The following is an 18,610-nucleotide window of genomic DNA, read 5'->3' on the forward strand; positions in this document are numbered from 1 at the left end:
CTACCAGCTTAAAAAGGGCAAGTCTAATATATCATTTGTAAAATAAAAAAGTTTTCATTATTTCCTTAATTAAAAAATTTACGATACTTTTCCAAACGTCTCTCAAATTATTTTAAGTTTTAACGATACCTGCAAGGTTTTTCTAAAAAATAAAATAAAAAAAATACACTATACCATATTGAATTTTGGGTTATTACCGCGATTTAATTTGGGAAAATTGTTAGATGGAGGATCAGAACAATGACATGGGTCTCCAACAAGACCACTACGGCGTAGCTCTGTACCATATGATGGAGGTAAATTTCTTAAATTTGATTTTTGACTTTGGGATTTTCCGTTACTTAGTTTTGTTTCTTTCCTGTGTAGCTTGTCGAAAGCCATGATGTGCCTGTTGGGTTGAATGCAGCCGGCCGAGAGGAGTAGCTTCGGCTCAAGGGTGAGCTGAAAGAGGCCATCACCAGCAAAGCAAAAGTTGATCAGATACACGAGGCTATTCGTGCTATCGTCTTAAGACGGGCTCCGAAAGTCCATAACTGATGGTTTTGAAGCTCGGGACAACCAGATATGCGAGCTGACTAACAACCTAGGTGCTACTCAGTCCGAGCTGAGTCAAGTCAAACTGCAACTTGAGGCATCTGCTAAGTTGCTTGGTAATCGGGATGAAGAGCTACGGGCAGCCCAAGCTGAGCTGGCCAAGATAAAGGCCGAAAAGGAGCTCAATAGCTATGAGGGCTATGATCAAGGCTATAAAATTGGCTTCGATGTGGCTCAGAGGCTCAAGAGCTATGAGAGCTAAGATCAAGGTGATAACATCATATTATACACTATTTATACGTTATATTTGATTATATTTTATTGTGTTTTCTCCATTCTCTTACTCTTTTAAAGCTATTATTTTTCCTATTTCGATATTGCTTTTCTCGGTATATTTGTTTTTGTTTTTGTAGGAATAGGGCTCGATTTGCGTGGAATTCGTTTTGATCGCGAGATACTTCTTTATATGGAGCGTTTCTAGTATCCTAAAGCATTGTAGCAGCCTGCTCCACAACTTGGTTGTGGCGTGCAACCTTTCGGCCACAACCTGGTTGTGGGCGTCCATTATTGGAGCAAATGAGAGGCAAAGACAGCCCGCTCCACAACCTGGCTGTGGCGATTTCTTCCGTGCCACAACCTACCTGTGGTAGCTCGTTTTGGCAACGTATAAGAGCCGTATTAAGATAGAAATACCTAGTTTTATGCTAGGATATAAATAGGTTAATAGGAAGATAAATAAACAAGTTTTTCATATTACGTTATTATTATTCTATGTTATTTTTATTCTCTCTTTTGTTCTTCCAAGTTTTGTTCATTGAAGATTTACCTTTAAGCTTCCATTAATTCAATTCAAGTCTTTTCTTTCCTTTATTCTCTTATTATTATTGTTATTATGTTTTCTCTTATTGTTTATTTTATTTATTTAATTATCATGTTTGAGTAGTTTTATAATCTAGGGTTAGGTTGAACCCTAATATGGATTGATGTGTTAATTGATTCCCAATTTAATTAATTTATAATTCTTCTTTATTAGGGTTGGTTTTATTATCAATAAACGACTAGGGATAGTGTTATTGAATGTGATTAGGTTTGCAACGAAAGTTGATTCTTAATTGATTTTGGAACCCTAATTAAAAGTAGGAACTTTTATGCATGAGAATAGCTAATTGTTCTTGCTAGCACTTATAGGATGTCGTTCTTAATGTCTTTAATATGTATGATTCCATGAAAATAGGTATGATTGCATGTTAGGGAAGCTATTAGTTGATCGAAAGAAACTCTTAGTATTGTTACAGGTAGCATCCGTCCTGTAGAATATTTATTGATTTAATTAAGGGAAAGGGATTGTTCAATTGCATTGATTCATATTAGTGGGGATACTTAATCTTAGATGTTTTCAGTTCTTGGCTAATTCCGTATTATTATTATTTATTGCTTATTAGGTAATATTGTTCTATAATAGATTTCTCGATATTGATTGGTTACTGGCTTAGTATTAATTTGAGTCTGTTTAATTAGTTAGTCCATAGTCTCTTGGGATTCGACCCCTACTTGCTCAACTATATAGTAGAGTTAGTTCGGTTATTTTTATTAGGTACGCGACACGCCTATCACAAGGCTATAAAGTTGGCTTCGACGTGGCTCAGAGACTCGTGTTACATCTCAAGCCAAATATTGATTGGCGGCGGATGGAGAAGTGGGCCTCTACAAAATCTTATCAAGAGTGGTTCCCCAGCCCAGCCGAGGAGAAACTATTTCGCTCTGGCTGTTGAGGAGAACATTACGTTATTTGCGTGTATAAGTGTAGTCTTACATTTTTATTACTAGGGGATCCTACGCGCGCGATGCGCGCGGTATAGGTAGTGTTTCAAGTTGAGTTATTGCAGTTAGTCTTAATACCTTATGCATGTTTGCATATATTTTATTATAACTATTTGTACAAATGCGATTTATATATTGAATGTCATGTATCTTAGCAATGCTCAAAACTTTAGCAAATTACTCTAGAATTAGTGCAGGAGTTGTATAAAGTATTGAGTTCTAGACATGGAGATGTTTGCTATATTTAAAGTACAGATTGAAATGGTTCAATTAGCAGGACATCACATGTCTATATTTTTCTTGTATTCATATAAGATACCAATACACCTCACTTTAAGTTTTAATCGGTTAAAGCTATGATCGTAATAATTACAGTAAATGTCATTTAACAATGATTACAGAGTAAATTAATATTATAAGTCATTATTTATTTTATTAAAGTTACAAAAATAATGAAGTTATTTTCTTGAATCGGTAAAAAATGCAGTGGATAAAATGGACCAAGTAACCTCAAAAACTAAGGGTTTGTTCACAAACGATTATTTTCAGTTCAGTACAGTTCAGCTCTAAGTTCAATTCAGTTCAGCTCCTAATTTCCTTCTCTCATAAAATATTCATTTCAGTTTAGTTTAGTTCAGCTCTAATAAGTTTAGTTCAGTTCACATATCTTAATGCTTTTGGAATCAACGAACATAGTGTGTCCTAAGTCGGTAGCAAGATCAGAAGGCTCTAAGAACTCTGGATAAAGATTGAAATCTTGAACTAATCAAAACTCTCGTTCAATTCAGTTCAGTCAATGAGAATAGACCCTAAGTTAAGTGGAGAAATAAGGTCCAAGGATTAATAACAGTAGATGTTGAGTGATTGACTGTGTGAAATTGTCAATCAAGTTCATTCCCAATTCAAATTTCTACCAAGCTAGTTTTCAGTTCAAATGAGTAAAAACTTGGGCAATTATTGCTGAACCTTAAGAGTCACCAAACTAACTAAACTATCTCAATGGCATTAATACCGCAATCTCTTGAATAACTTTCTGGTTATTGTATTTGACCAACCTTTGTCTTAGCTTCTAGTTTTTTTTTTTTTTTTTTTTTATTATTTTTTTTAGAACTACTCATATGATCTTTTGGATTTCACTTTCATGAACTTTTTTAAATGAACCAATACCCTTGTAAACTTATATCAAAATCATGGACATCGGTTTTCTCTTACTGTCCGAAATATAACCGATTCACCAACCCACACTTGAGCCTGATTTCTCATATATCAATTTCAGTTTCAAGTTGCTTTTGCACTATATTGGACAAATGCTTGCTTCCATAGTTCCTTGTGCTTCATATAGGAAAGAATGTAAAATCAAAACCTCTCATAATCATACTTATGAAGGTCAGGTTTTAAAAAAAAAAATACTTATGAAGGTTAGAATAATTAAAGCAATCCTAAATTGATTATACTGACAAGTGAGCAATTAAATTAACGATAAAAGCCATGTTGTGAAATTGATCAATAATAACAAATTAGCAATAAAATAAATACATTGATTATTCATAAACTACTCATACAACATTAATGGGGGTATAAAGGTAATTAAACATTTTCAGGGTTAAAAATGTCCTAACATTATTCATAAGAGTATTTTCCCACTTTTTATAAGGTAGGGAAATACAAACTCATCTATAACCCATTTAGCCTCTCTTGCGACATAGTACTATAGTAGTGCGTAAGTATGACTTTAACAGCCTAATTTAGAAGAAGACGCAACAATATAATAGGAATTGTTGATGATACTCTAATTAACCTAGAATTTTCGAAACATTACAATAAAAATACTAATCTACAAACCAAACCAAACCGAAAAAATGAAATACAAAGAAAGGGAGAAAAGATAACACAATACTATATTGCGAAGCCAAGGATTAAACAATTGTTGACTTTTGATGTAAATTGAATTATGCAAATTGAATTTTATAGTAATCCTTATTAGTTAAAGTAAAAGAAATTTATTGTACAACAAATCCTTATCAGTACTTTAACTTTAGATAATTTGATGATTTAGAATTTTAGAGCAAAGGAAAAAAAATAAAGAGTAGTGGAGAGAGAAAAGTGAATAAGAGGAGAATGATCGATCCCAAGTGTATTCACTTCATTGTATATTGCTTTTACCATTGAGCTACCAGCAAAGTCCACAAATTTAGTTTATGTAATAAAAATATAAATCTAGTTTCGGGTTCCTGTGCAGCTGCACTAGTCGCACCGCCCCATCACTCCCCTGACTTCTTCTGCTGCTGGTCAGCCCTCGGGATCATCTTAGCCGTACTCTACAGAATGCCGCACTTCTTGGGAGTTGTAGGCAAGTTAGGTCTTGTTTTATATTGTGTATATATATGTCATTAATATCAATATAAAAGCTAAGTCGTTTTCTCCAATCTTTATTGTGTATATAGTATCACAACCTCTTTAATTTCTATCGAATTTTTTTTCGATCCTGGTTTGTTCTTCAAATTATTTTCTTTTTCCGCAAATGTGTGAGAGATTAGGGCTTCAAATTTTTTTTTTATGTGACATTTGGTTTTCTCGAAATTAGGGTTTTTGTCCCGAATTTCTGTTTTTGGGTTTGGTTGAGTGTGGTGTGTTGCGGTGCACTATGGTCTGGTGTGCTGTGTTTTGAGTAGTGCTGCGAGGTTGCGTGGTGCAGTGCTTGTGTGTGGTGCTGCGTGTGTTACGTGAGGTGCTATTAGCCTATTAGGCCCCGTTCTCTTCACCTTAATTTTGCTGAACTGAAATTATTTTAAGATTGCTACACACCTTTAGTAGGTGAGTAACTGAAATTATTTTTACTGAACTGAAATTATTTTTGCTGAACTTAAATTATCTTTACTGAACTGAAATTATTTTTGCTGAACTGAAATTATTTTTACTGATTTTCTATTATAATTCTTGTTTAAGAAAACTGAATTTTACTGAACTGAAATTATTTTTCCTGAACTGAAATTAATTTTACTGAACTAAACTTATTTTTACTGAATTGAAATTATTTTTACTTAATATTATTTTTTTAAGGTGAAGAGAACAGGGTCTTAGTATATCTTTTCTTTTCGGATTTATGTTTATATCCGAGCATCATCTTTGTACTTGAGTGTTTCTCTTCGGAAGCTCTTTTTAAGCGGCATCAATCCGAGCTGCTTTTCTGCTTTGTTTAACTTTGTTAGGCTATGAAGTAACTAGGACAGTACATGGGAGAAGATGCCAAGTAAACATGTCCAAGCGGATTAGATAGCTGACCGGGCTTGGGCATGGAGATGCTCGTTTACTTGGACTCTAGGTTTAGGGGCTTATGGGATATATGGGTATTGGGTTTGTTTATGACCATTAAATGGACCGCCCCAAATAGCCATATTTAGACCCAAATACCTAATATTGAAGTATGAAAATCTCATTTCGGACATAATAAATCGAGAAGTATATGAAATGAAGGGATATTTACAAAACAAAGAGAGAGGTTGGCATATTTGTTACTTGTGAGTCATGAGTCGTGACTAGGCAGGGCAACACACGTACGCATGCAAGTTATTAGCTCTGGTGTTTTGGTCTAACTTATTAAATTTATTATTTATTATTTAGAACATGGCTTGCACTGTTGTTAGATTATACCGTATATGCTTGATTATTTTGGACTAAATATGGCAGGAATCTACAATCAATGGATGAATGTATAAATATTTTATGAAAGTTTAAGAGAATTCATGTAATTAAGCCTATAGTTGCTTTTTACAATATTTTACTAATTTATTATTCTCCAGTGGATCCTCAACTATCAGTCTATCATACGGAGTATTCCCTCTGTTTTTTTTAAGTGTCCCATTGGGAATTTTGACACTATTCACTAAACATACTTTGACTAATGTTATATAAGAAAAAATATAGCATAGTGGGTACTTCTTAGAATCGTGTCAATGAATAGATAATTAATATTCAATTGTTACTCTGTATAATTTATAGTTAATGATAATTAAAGATGTTATTAGTCAAAATTTTGCATCAACATGCGTGTCATGTCACTATGGGGCACTTAAAAAAAGGAGGGAGTACTTTAATATTTCTAGATTCTCTCTCATCTCAATTATCATATTTTACTTTTCCCCCAACCTCACTTCTTTCATATTTTATTATCAATATCAATCAATATATGTATTAAAACTCAATGGCAAGGATAGATTGCAATCCTACCATGTGTTGCCAATCTCGCCACACGTGTCATTATAGCTTGACAAATCATGTGGTACACCAATGACACAACTTATGATACGTCGTAATAAATTTGCATTTAAATGAGTTATTCATGTTCATAAATTCTAAAATTTTAATTGTCAACTTATTTGTGCATATTTTAACAACAATATGATTACAAACTTAAGTTCATTTCTTTCAATTTATATAGGTTATATGTATTTAATATATGTAACTAAAAAATGCATAGTAATTTTAAAGGTTTTTTCTTTTAACCACGAGATAGGTTTACTTTGTTCTTAAAAAAAATACATATATATATTTACTTACTTTAATTGAAGAAATTATAAAAAGTGGATATTATTAATAAAATATACATTGAAACGATTCAAACAAGATCCCACATGAATATGTTTTATCGTATCTATAAACCACAAAAGTGAGTCAAAGCTTGTTGTGTGAATACTGTAAAAGTCAAACGGTGTCAAATAAAAAAAACGGAGAAAGTACTAAGCATAAAATTTAGGTTGCTACATATTGAATAATGAATTTTAATATATACTAATATTAGCAAAAATAAATAAGTGATTTCTATTGCACTTTATTTTATTATAATTTTTTTATTTACAAACAATGACCCGAGGCATCACCCGGGCCAAAAACTAACTTATACTATTTCTTTTAAAACTTTGCGCATGGAGTAATAAAGCAAATAATAAATATATAGAGGGAGTACAATTTTCTAAAATAACACGTCTTCTTATTACTTTCAAGTAGCCTTTAGACCTGTTAAATGCATGGGTGGATATTTAGGTTAATTTTCTTGAAATGCGTTGCATATATATTTGTGTTATATGAGTCGGTGTTGCTTTGGAATTTAATTAGGTATATATACATAGATATTGTGGAATATGAAATGACATAGTGGGTAAAATTATATTTAAAGTTTAAGAGATTATTGTTTATGTAATGTGCACTAATTAGTTAACTTTAATTTAGTATGTTACAAATGAAACACTTTATTTTCTTACTTAAATTTACAAGTTTCAGAATGCAGAAAGACTTACACATTATTTATTTATTTTGTTTTTATATTAAAAAGGATATACAAAAAAGAGAAAAAGAATTATTAAGGAAAGTGACATATACGTATATGAGTGATTGGGATGACACATGGTTAGTATAGATTCTTAGTTTGTGGTTTGTATTTTTATAGACTAAGTATAGATTCGCTATCAAAATTATAATTTTTAATACAATTTCATAATAATATATCAATGCAATAGCACGGTACGGTAGAAATCGGATAGAAATGCAAAATGGGCATGAGCCCATGATGCACCGTATCAATCTATCTATCCTCCGTTGATCCTTCCCAATCAAAGCTGTTAACAGTAGATGCATGAATAATGCACACGGTGTCACTCTTCTTCTTTGCCAAAAATTCACACTTAAAAACTTTCCCTTTTTTCCTTCTCTTTCTCTCTCTTAATCTGTCAGTTTCTCTCTCTATCTCCTCCATTCCTCGCTCACTCTCTCAAAAACTGCAAATTTCATCACGCTCCAGATCACCTTTTTCTCTTTCTCTCTCTAGGGTTCCAGAATCCAGATTCTCTCTCTATCATTTTCTAGAGAGAGGAAATTCAAAGCCTTATTAAAGGAATTTTGCCTTTTCTTCCTTTAGATTAGATTCCTCTTGATTCTGATCAAATTTTATATGACCGGTTAATTTTATCCATAATCGCAGACGTAGATCGGTATTTTCTGCTACAGATTCGATTTTATTTTTTTTTCTTCGTTTTTTGATTGTTTTTTAGACGATTGATTGAATTTTGGGTTACTATCACAATTATTTGATTAAAATTTGGGGAAATTGTTTGGCGGATCTGTAATTATTGTTTGGAATTGTGATTTTTCGTATCAATTTGATTCGATTATATTGTTTTTTTGGAAGTTGTGTTGCTGATTGCCCAAGGAGTAACGTCGTGTTAATGTAAGTTCATTTGCACTTAATTTTTGTGTTTTGTTTGAATTCAGTTTGAGGTTTTGTTATTTGATTATGTTTGTTTGGATTTCCGAGGTTTCGTGTTGTTTCGAAGTGATTTTTTGATGTCATATGATTAGTTTAAGTAATAATTGGACGTTATTTGATTAGTTGAGTTATAAAGAAAGTGTAATATGTTGATTACAGCCTGAAATCATGTTTGCACAGATAACATGATGATCAAGTGAAGTGGCAAAAGTTTTTCAGCTTGAAATTTGGATGTTGTTTCAGTTTAGCTTAGGGCCTGTTCATATTTACTTAATTTCAGTTCAGTTCAGTTCAGCTCCAATCAGTTCAGTTCCAATCAGTTCAGTTCAGCTCTTAATTTCCCTCTCACATAAAATATTCATTTCAGCTCAATTCAGTTCAGTTCAGTTCCAATCAGTTCAGTTCAGTTCAGCTCCAATCAGTTCAGTTCAGTAAATATAAACAGGCCCTTAAATAACCTTTTTTTTTTTTTTTTTTTTTTTTTTTTTTTGTGGAAAAATAGAATTGTAACTCATATTAAGTATTATGTGGATGCAATTATGCAGATGTTTTGGTTATTGCCAGAGAAAGTTAGGCCAGTTTGGTAGAATTAGATGATATGCAGCAGTTCTTTAAGAAATGTTATAATTCAAGTCGGGTGCATCGGGGTTCAATCCATTGGAAGTGTATGGCTAGGAATCACGGGAGGAGCTTTGTATGACAAACGTAATCCCTCGTATTCCTTGAATTGTGAGATTAGAAGGTTCAGGGCAAGTGGAAAAATGATGGTTGATACTAGTTCTATGCAAAATCGGGGTTCCGTAGTGGGTGTCTTGCCAGAGAAAGGGGAGAATGGTGGCTATGCTAGTGGTGGATGCAAAAGGTGAATAACTTTGTGCAGATTTATTCAAGAATTTTATCCTTTACATGTAGAAACTTGATTGCCTAGAACTTAATGACGGCAGCATATTACAAGTATCAGTGTAAATTATTGTTTATGATGGCTAAGGATTGTTGAGAAAGTCAAGTTAATGTCTGTATCTGTTAAATTCGAATCTAACCTAGGTGAAACATATTTTTTTTTTTCCAATGCTCTTCCAAGGGCTGAAAATAGAATGTTTGAATGTCTGATCGACTTCAGGATTGATGTTTCCTGACTATCGTATTTTGTATTAAATGTTATTGGCTTAGCAAGTTTATGTCACCAGTTTCTACTGGTTACTACCAAACATGGCTTTCATTGAATTTTATAGCATCCTATTGTTTGTGTCATGTCAAATTTATGCCCTTTTTTTTTTAATAAAAAATATTAATGGATCCTTGGTTTGCCTCAACAAATTTAGCCACCTATTTGCTACTTGAAATGTTTTCAAATTATAGCTTATCTTGTTAGTAGTGCTTTCATTGCTTTGAATTAAGGTTTCACATCATACTTGGGTTGAATGAACGTAGCACAACCCTTATTTTGGTTAACAATGGACAAATCCTCTTCTTAATACAATTTTTTGCAAGTTACCCATTTTTTTCTCTATTAAAAGCTACCCCAAAACAACTTTTAACTATCAAGAGACAATGGTACCATTGTTTCCTGATGTTTTCCTTGTGTAAGGGGTTTTTTCTTGTCATTTCAAGAGGCATTTCTTAGTGTTGAAAAGAAAGAGCACTTCCTTGGCACACATTCTGCAGAGCATAACATTAAAGGGTGTATTTGGCATAGCATCCAAGTAAGTGGGTAGAGGCTTGAAAGCTTGACCTCACTTAGATATTGGCAATTGAAAAGCCTGGACCTCTATAACTGTGTGTTTTCCTGTTTAGGTAACTTTTTCACCCCCTGATGTTATCATTTACTTTGCACAATTAGGTGTTTGTTCCCATCCTTTCATGATTATAAGCAGTGTTGCATTGGATGAGCCATTACAAAAAGGGCTCTCCTGCTGTGCATGACTCTCCATAGATATCTTTATAAAGAATAATAAAAAAATTACTGTGGCATTTATGTAGATTAAATTGGTCTCGATTTTTAATTTGTTCTCTTTCTCCAAAGGTTGTTTGACAATAGAACTTTGATGTGCCAATTTTATATCTTAATGTGTTGATTTTTGATCTTTCTGCTATAGAATTACATTCTGAATAAATAAACCATTCATTTCTGTTATTAAGTGGCATTGTACTTCTTGATTTTCTTCTTGTGTGACAGTGAAGATGGAAAGTTAAGCTGTGGATATTCAAGTTTCCGGGGAAAGAGAGCTAGCATGGAAGATTTTTTTGATGTCAAAATGTCTAAAAAGAATGGGAAGACTGTGTGCCTCTTCGGAATTTTTGATGGTCAGATATTCTTTACTTGACTTGCAGCTTGCTTATTAGCATTCTATTTTTGAAGAATTTGAACCATGTTAATGTGCATATTTAGATGCATCTTGCACATTTACCTCTCAACCCTCATTCACTCTTATCTTTCTTGGGGTTAGGTATCTTTCTTTTGCAGTAAGTGAATGTGATTGCGGCATTCTGCAGTACTTATTAGTTTTTATCACCTTAAATATCTTTGACATTGGAGCTGTATCATTTGTGGCCTGTTAGTAATCTTAGTATAGGGCATATCTTCCCTCCTCTCTCTTTCCACCTTTGTACTAAAGACTCTATTGCACAAAGTTAATGTAGACTTTAAGTTGGATCTCTGATAAGTAGGAGAGTTCAATCAATAAATGCTAACGTTTTCATTACCTTGAGATGAATGAGAAACTGAGAAAGCTCTTATTCTAGAGTCTCATTAAGCTAGCTGTTAGATCTGCTGAAGGTTATTCACATGTGATCAAAAGAGATAATATAGTAACTACTGTTAGTTGAATTAGCTAAAGAGTGTAGCGGCAGGATTTTGTACAGTCAAGACTTTTTAGTGATGTAAAGGCCATTTTGTGAAGCAAATATAGATTCAATCTGCAATTCATTGCGCATATTGACATTTTTCAGCTCTTAAAAACTTATATACATATTGTAGTTGTTATGAAGTTTGAAATTTTGTTTTATTTTTTGTTCATGAGTAGATGAGATGCTAAATGGTGTGTCTAATCTTCCTCCATTTTGTTTTTGATGCATCACTTTAAAAACATGAATTTCTAGTCATTTTTTGGAGACGAGAGAGATAGAGAGGAAGAAAAAAGAGGACCCATGTGGTATGAGAGAGATATAGAGAATTTATAAACATAAAAGGAAAGTGTTGCATCAGATTTGAAACTTCCTTATGTAGAAAGTAATGCTTCTAAATAGGAAGTAGTCTTTCTCAGTCTAGATTTGCCCTCTAGTCAATTCCTGCAGTTATGGCTGCGAGGTCCAATATTAGACCCACGAGATGTGGAGTTGCTGCTTTCTTGACAGAGTTTTGTTACTGTATGTCTTTGGTTCTGCTTGGAAATATGGCCTGCTTTAAGGTGATATATGCTGGAGCTTACAACAAGTTGCATATGAGAAGAGAATGAAAGTTTCCAGATGAGAGAGGATAGATTGGTGGAATTCCAACTTGAGAAAAGTGAACCTGAGAGAAGGGGGAAAAGCAAATTAAGTAAGAAGCATTGGATCATACTATAGATTGTTTTTTTTTTTTTTTTTTTTTTTTTTTTTTTTTTTTTTTCTGTGGTATATGGTTCAACATGGAATAGCTTTATTTTCATTGTTACTTATGACGTGATAAGCATAATGTGATAAGCATAATGGGGTGTGTGTACTGAAATAGAAATATTTTCTCGCTTGGCCTTATTTTTTACAATTGTTTTTGAAAGTTGCATTGTAATATCTATTAATTTGGCAGCTCCTATATGTACTCCGGTCAAACTATTCACAATTTTTCTGTGCTGCCACGTTCTTATTAACTTATTCAATTCTGTAGGAATGCTGTGCATTTTAGCTGATACAGTACATGACAGGAATTTATTCAATTATAATTATCTCTAACTATATGCCTATTATGAGTGATTTTTTGACTTGTGTTGTGCTAGGTTCCCATGGACTTGGTAATATTGCCGGGAATAGCAATTATCAAGAATATGAACATTAGGAAAGCGATAATTTGAAATTACTATTAAATCTATAGTTAACAAAATTTATATGTTGTGTAGGTCATGGTGGTTCTCGTGCAGCTGAGTACTTGAAGGATTATCTCTTTGAGAATCTCATGAAACATCCAAAATTTATTGAGGACACTAAAGTGGCTATAAGTACGTTCCTATTTCGCTGTCTGTTGTGTGTTGAATGATAATTGATGCTCATGTGGCTGCTTTATTTCTATGAACGTACGATTGCATGTTTTAATAACTTCTGTATCTTTCAATTGTTAAGAAGACCACTTTTCTTGATTGGTTACCTATGGATATTGTTAATTAGGTCACTTGCATGTGGCGGTTGTGTACTTTGTTCATGTGCCAATGTGTAATATAATTTTTGACATATAATATAGAGGCTCAAAATGTATATAAATATTTAATTTCAATTTAAATGAACATATGAAGGCACTTCATAAAATAAACTCTTGTCCCGTCTTTATAAAATAAATTTGAATAAAAAACAGATTGTGCTCTGCTTTTGCTGAAATTATATCCTGTTTGTTATCTGATAAGTGGTCAATGCCCCAGGTGAAACATACAAGAAAACTGATGTGGAGTTCTTGGATTCTGAAAAGGATACATTCAGGGACGATGGGTCCACAGCTTCAACAGCAGTACTTGTTGAAAATCATCTTTATGTTGCTAATGTTGGAGATTCACGCACAGTAATATCAAAGGCTGGAAAAGGTTAAAAGTGTGAATGTTTGTTTTGCTAAAAGTTGTGGAATACATTGAAGTAGTTACCTGTGTATTCTTGTATGGTGTAATTTTTTTTCAAAAAAAAATTCCTATTGCTTTTTAATGAAAATTATTCATGATTTATCTATCATTGTTCAGTATGGGGTGGAGATCATGTTTCTTGAAGAATCCCCAGTAATTATGAAAACTGAAAGACAGTAATTAAATTGTATCTTGGTTTACTGAAGAGGACTTTTGGGATTTACTTATTCTTAATATACTGGAGATGGCTATTTGGATTAAACTCTGAACCAAATCGACTAAATATTAGAAATAATGTTGGCAGGGTGTTGTATGGCAGGGATAACCCAAAAAGAGAGAAGAGTTTTCTGATGAAACAAAAGAGAAGCTCCATAATGATTTGTTATTCTTAGACCTTTTGACTTAAAGGTGATGTTGAAAGTGAATTTTTTTGATAATGAAGAGTGCTAAAAAATTAGAATATACTTTCATGTGGATATTAATGGAGCTTATTTAGCAAAACCTAACTGATGTTTAATTTGTTAGCTCCCCAAAAAATGATTATAAGCTATGGCTGATATATAGGTTACATCTTTACATGATTATATGCGATGCATGTTTGTGCAACATAGATATTCTACTGTTAATTTCTTTCCTTTTGCCTATGATGAATGGATTTGAAGGTCCTTGATATTTTACGTCACTTATCTAAACAGCAATAGCCCTTTCTGAAGATCACAAGCCAAACAGACTTGATGAGCGGAAGAGAATAGAGAGTGCAGGTGGTGTTGTAATGTGGGCAGGTGAGATCAACATTCATTGGAGGACTTCAGTAATAGTTTTTTCTTTCATTGATTTAATTCTCTACAGATTTCTCATATTCTTGTAAAATTATTGCCTGATGACCAAATTGATCTTTTTGGGGACATCTATCATATAAGAGAATGTCTTTTCTAGATTGGTGTGCTCTCAAGAAATGCTGCTGTTGTGTGCTATGTGCTAGGTGCATAGCTTCTTTTTTGGGCATTATTGTCTCTGAGATTTTTTTTTTTTTTTTTTCATATTTTTCTCTTTCTAGAGTTATTGATGTCCTGTGTACCAGTTATGGAGTTTGTCTCTTATTCCTTGTAATGACCTTTTGGGAGGATTATGAAGGTTTGTTATGTTTGCGTACCTTGTTGTACTGAAGATCGATTAGTGTTGGTTGGTTTCCTGGAGACTTCTTCAGTTGCTAAGCTGTAGATACATCAGAATATCAGATACCTTGCCCTGTAGAAAGAATGGAGATAAGGGATTTACCAGAATATTAGATAGGTTGTGTTGTTTACCTCTGTGGTAGTTATTTTCTCAAATTTCAAAATCATGATGACCTTTCTCAAATTCTGTAATGTACTAGTTTCGGCTAATGTAATTAAACACAATTAATAATAATTTAAGGTTGAAAGCTTGAGTATTTGATTGATTGATGATTGAATTACAAAGGGATAAGCATAACTTGAGGTTATGAATCTCACAGTAGCTTTAGGCTACAAATTTCTCATGTGTTTACACTCAAATTTCTGGATAATTTTACCAAGGATTAAACTACTTTACTTATACTCAAAGCCTAAGGGAATACATGTGACTTAGTTACTAAAATGGAAAAACCAGCAATAGACATAGTTGGAGTGGATTGCTTCTCTTCCTTAATTTCTCTTTAATTACTTTTGTCTTGTTTCAAATTGTTTCTTCAAGCCTTTGACCCCTGCAGTCCCCTTTTCTTGCGCCTCGTGTACACCACTAAAGGTGGTTGACTTGAGCTCTTGACTCCACTAGTCCAATCCATAACAAATTCTCCTGTGGATATATTGGTGGTTCAATTTTGTATCGTTTAAACAAAACGGTTTGGAGTGGTTTTCAAAAGAAAGTATCCAAAATAATATTTTTGTAGGCCTGTGGGGACTTTCTGCTGTGAGGAAGGTAATTGTTTGTTTTGCAATTTATATTTTCGGTGAGTTGCCACTTGCCCTTGAACTACTTAGACTCTTAATTCATAGTTATTTTGGCTGAGTGGTGAGTTCTGAACTTACACTAGCGTCATTATATTAGCAGTTGGCTTCTGATAGTTTTCATTCAGCCTTGCAATTGGCAGTATGAAAATTGGAAAATTATCCTCGGGTGAGTTGCTTACTGATTATCTGCCATTTGGCTGCCTTTTTCTTTTGCTGATATCATGCCAATGCCTTTAAAGAGGTTCAGCTCCTTATGGGAGGAGGTGGATATCTGCAGCCTTAGTGCCTACTTTGCTATAAGACGGTATTTCCAGCCAACCATTAATACTATGCAATGAGTGTTTATTTGCACAACAAATTAAAACCGCATGCAGTTTTACCAGCAAGTGCTAATTTAGTCTAGTATAACCCAAATGCCAATGAATAGTGAAATTTGGACTCCACTAAAAATTGACTGATAAGTTGAGTGATTAGGCTTTCTGTGTTGTTGTGTTTCTGGTATGTGGTATTTTTGGGACTTATACTAGTTGAAAAAAAAAGAGTGATTGCTGGGGAATTTGTGAAAGATGTAACAATCTGAGAGATGAGTTATCATGTACCTTGATTAGATATATACTTGTGTTGGGAGGCACTGATATTTGATTATTGCTTTGATATTTGTTAATTATGCAGTTGTAAATTTGTGTTGCAACTTGTTCTGTTTCTGATTCTTCTTTGCTTAATGGGAGCAAGATTATCCGCAATGTTTTCTTATTGTGAGCTATACTTAGCTCCACCTTTACAAAAAGATCCATCTTACTAAAATGAGTTCAAATTTGTAAATTAGTTAAATTTTCAAAACTTGTGCGGTTTTGAGTCTGTATAGATAGCATGTGTGATCCAATCTCTTACAATTCTTTTTTGAAATGTTGTCAAGCGTGTCCTAAATCCTAACGCTTCAAGTGTAAATGTTAATTGTCATTATCAGTACATCATTTGACCTTATATTGCTTTTTCCAGGGACTTGGAGAGTTGGAGGTGTATTAGCCATGTCTCGTGCTTTTGGCAATCGCATGTTGAAACAATTTGTTGTGGCAGAACCTGAAATTCAGGTAAAATCTTTAGACCTGACAACTTTTTTAGGTTTGAATATCATCCATTGACCGTACAGAATGGTTAGTGAAATCTTCAAATTTTCTTTCTTGAGTAGGGCACTTATCATTTTTATGAACAATGATATTGAGGTTCAGATAAACGTATCTTTCTAATGTAGTCTCTGTTGTGCTTTAATTATTTTGATTTATTAATTTAGCGAACTTTGAATAGACCCAAACTTTACCCTATGCAATATTTCTTTATAATGCAGTCATCTCTGTTGTGTCTTAATTCTTTTAATTTTTTAATTTAGCAAACTTTTGGTTAGACCCAAACTTTGGTGTAAGGTCATAATGAAGTCATGGAGGTATCAGTTAGCTTCTGTTAGCCTTTACACGGGATATCCTATCTAATATCTGTGGTAATTCATCTTCCTCACAATGTTTTCCATCTATTTTAAATGTGATTTTCTCTTTTTTTCTAATTAAGACTTGAATTGGCATTTTGGGTATCTTTTCTGTATTAATCTTCTGATGGATTGGGCTCTCATCCTTTTGTGGGTTTAGGACTGTGGGGGACTATTAATTCATGGATGTAACTGATGTAAAGGCATCCCCTGTTGATTTCATTCTTTTGAAGGTGTTCAGACTTGGATTGTCTACTACCCTGATTCTTTGAATTATGTGTGTTTGTTTTTCTTTGAGTAATAGAGTATAATTTGTGGTGATTTTTCTTTGTGGGTGTAGCAGTGTATAGGGTTTACATTGAATAGTCACTAATGATTAGTTTACTGTCTCAGGAACAAGAGATCAATGAAGAACTTGAATTACTTGTGCTTGCCAGTGATGGCCTTTGGGATGTTGTCCCAAATGAGGTATGCTCTGTTCTTGACAATTAATCTGCTATTTGCTAATTTTCTGGTTATATTCTAAAAGAAGTTAAGATTTTTTAAAAATTGAGGCTAGGTACTTTTAATTATATGATGTTAAATGTGTTCAATTTGAGCAGACTCTTCTACGTAAAAGAGTCATACTGTGTTTTTATAGTATCGGTTCTTTTAGTGATTCTAGTTTATACCTTGAAGAGGATACTTTATATATTATATGGGTCATATTTCTGCTATTTATTTGTATTGTCGTTAGCCATTAGCTCACTTATGCAGTGCCTTCTGTTTTTTGTTGCATCAGATTGTATTCAAAGTTTTCTACCAATTAACTAAAGTGTTTGTGCTTGCTTTGTGATCAGGATGCTGTTTCAATTGCTTGGGCAGAGGAAGAACCCGAAGCAGCTGCTAGGAAATTAACTGAGACTGCTTTCAACCGTGGTAGTGCTGACAATATCACCTGCATTGTGGTAAGGTTCCACCATGACAATGCAGGTAGGCCCCAGCTTGAGCAGCAGAAGTCACTTGAGCTCCATCAAGACATAAGTGCGCAGCCTGAGCCCCAACAAGAATTGAGCCATGTACCTGAGCGCCAACAGGATCACAACAATGTCTTGGAGCTCCAACAAAATCAGAATAGTGTCTTGGAGCTCCAACAAGACCAGAACAATGACATGGATCTCCAAGACGAACAGATGAAAGAAGTTGATCAACAAGATAAGAGTAAAGAAGCCGAGGTTGGACAGGAGCCTGGTCAAAGAAGCTAAGAACAATGACAGAACACATCTTATATGAGAACATATTATGTGTTATATTTTGTATGTTACGTTTTAAATTATTCCCTCACAAGAATGAAGACACCATTGAAAAAGTACCTTCAAGCTTCTAATTTCGTAAAGTTAAAAAAAAGAACAAATTAAAATTCATTCTCTTTTTATTCATCTAAATCTCAGACAATGTTCTCCTTTGTTCTATCCAAAGTAATTGCAAATTCCTCCATAACTACTCTCTGTTCCTTTTATGTTTAACGTTTGGTAATAGGTTTAACGAACAATGACATATTTTAATTTAATGGGTGTATTGGGATATAGCAATAAAAAAATATTGAATGGGTATAAAATTAATGGTGGCTACTTTTTTTTTTTTTAATGATAAAATAGAGAGAACTATATATTACGTGATTTATTAAAGGACACGTAAAAAAAATGAATATACTATGCGTTCAATAATCAATATGAGGGAGTTTGGTAGCAGTTTAATTCTTCAATCATGA

At 33.4% G+C, this 18,610-nt stretch overlaps 1 protein-coding gene across 1 annotated transcript; it reads left to right on the plus strand.

The window, feature by feature from the left end:
* The first annotated feature begins 8,059 nt into the window (after nt 1-8,059).
* On the plus strand, nt 8,060-18,311 carry LOC145562714 (putative protein phosphatase 2C member 13, mitochondrial). The gene is made up of 9 exons (XM_081623087.1): nt 8,060-8,575; nt 9,160-9,476; nt 10,791-10,918; nt 12,706-12,804; nt 13,219-13,377; nt 14,106-14,192; nt 16,380-16,471; nt 17,254-17,328; nt 17,700-18,311. The coding sequence occupies exons 2-9, from the start codon at nt 9,208-9,210 to the stop codon at nt 18,102-18,104; spliced, it is 1,314 nt and encodes a 437-aa protein (XP_081479213.1). The 5' UTR covers nt 8,060-8,575; nt 9,160-9,207; the 3' UTR covers nt 18,105-18,311.
* The last annotated feature ends 299 nt before the right edge of the window (nt 18,312-18,610 follow it).

This window comes from Chenopodium album, chromosome 10, assembly GCF_948465745.1.
Source record: "Chenopodium album chromosome 10, dcCheAlbu1.1, whole genome shotgun sequence".
In the NCBI taxonomy this organism is placed as follows: Eukaryota; Viridiplantae; Streptophyta; class Magnoliopsida; order Caryophyllales; family Amaranthaceae; genus Chenopodium; species Chenopodium album.

What these genes read in the sequence shown, in the direction of transcription:
- LOC145562714 (XM_081623087.1), top strand. Translation starts at nt 9,208, where the DNA reads ATGATATGCAGCAGTTCTTTAAGAAATGTTATAATTCAAGTCGGGTGC. An exon ending in AATATCAAAGGCTGGAAAAG is followed by an intron (nt 13,378 to 14,105) that starts GTTAAAAGTGTG and finishes TTATCTAAACAG; the next exon opens with CAATAGCCCTTTCTGAAGAT. An exon ending in TGGTGTTGTAATGTGGGCAG is followed by an intron (nt 14,193 to 16,379) that starts GTGAGATCAACA and finishes TGCTTTTTCCAG; the next exon opens with GGACTTGGAGAGTTGGAGGT.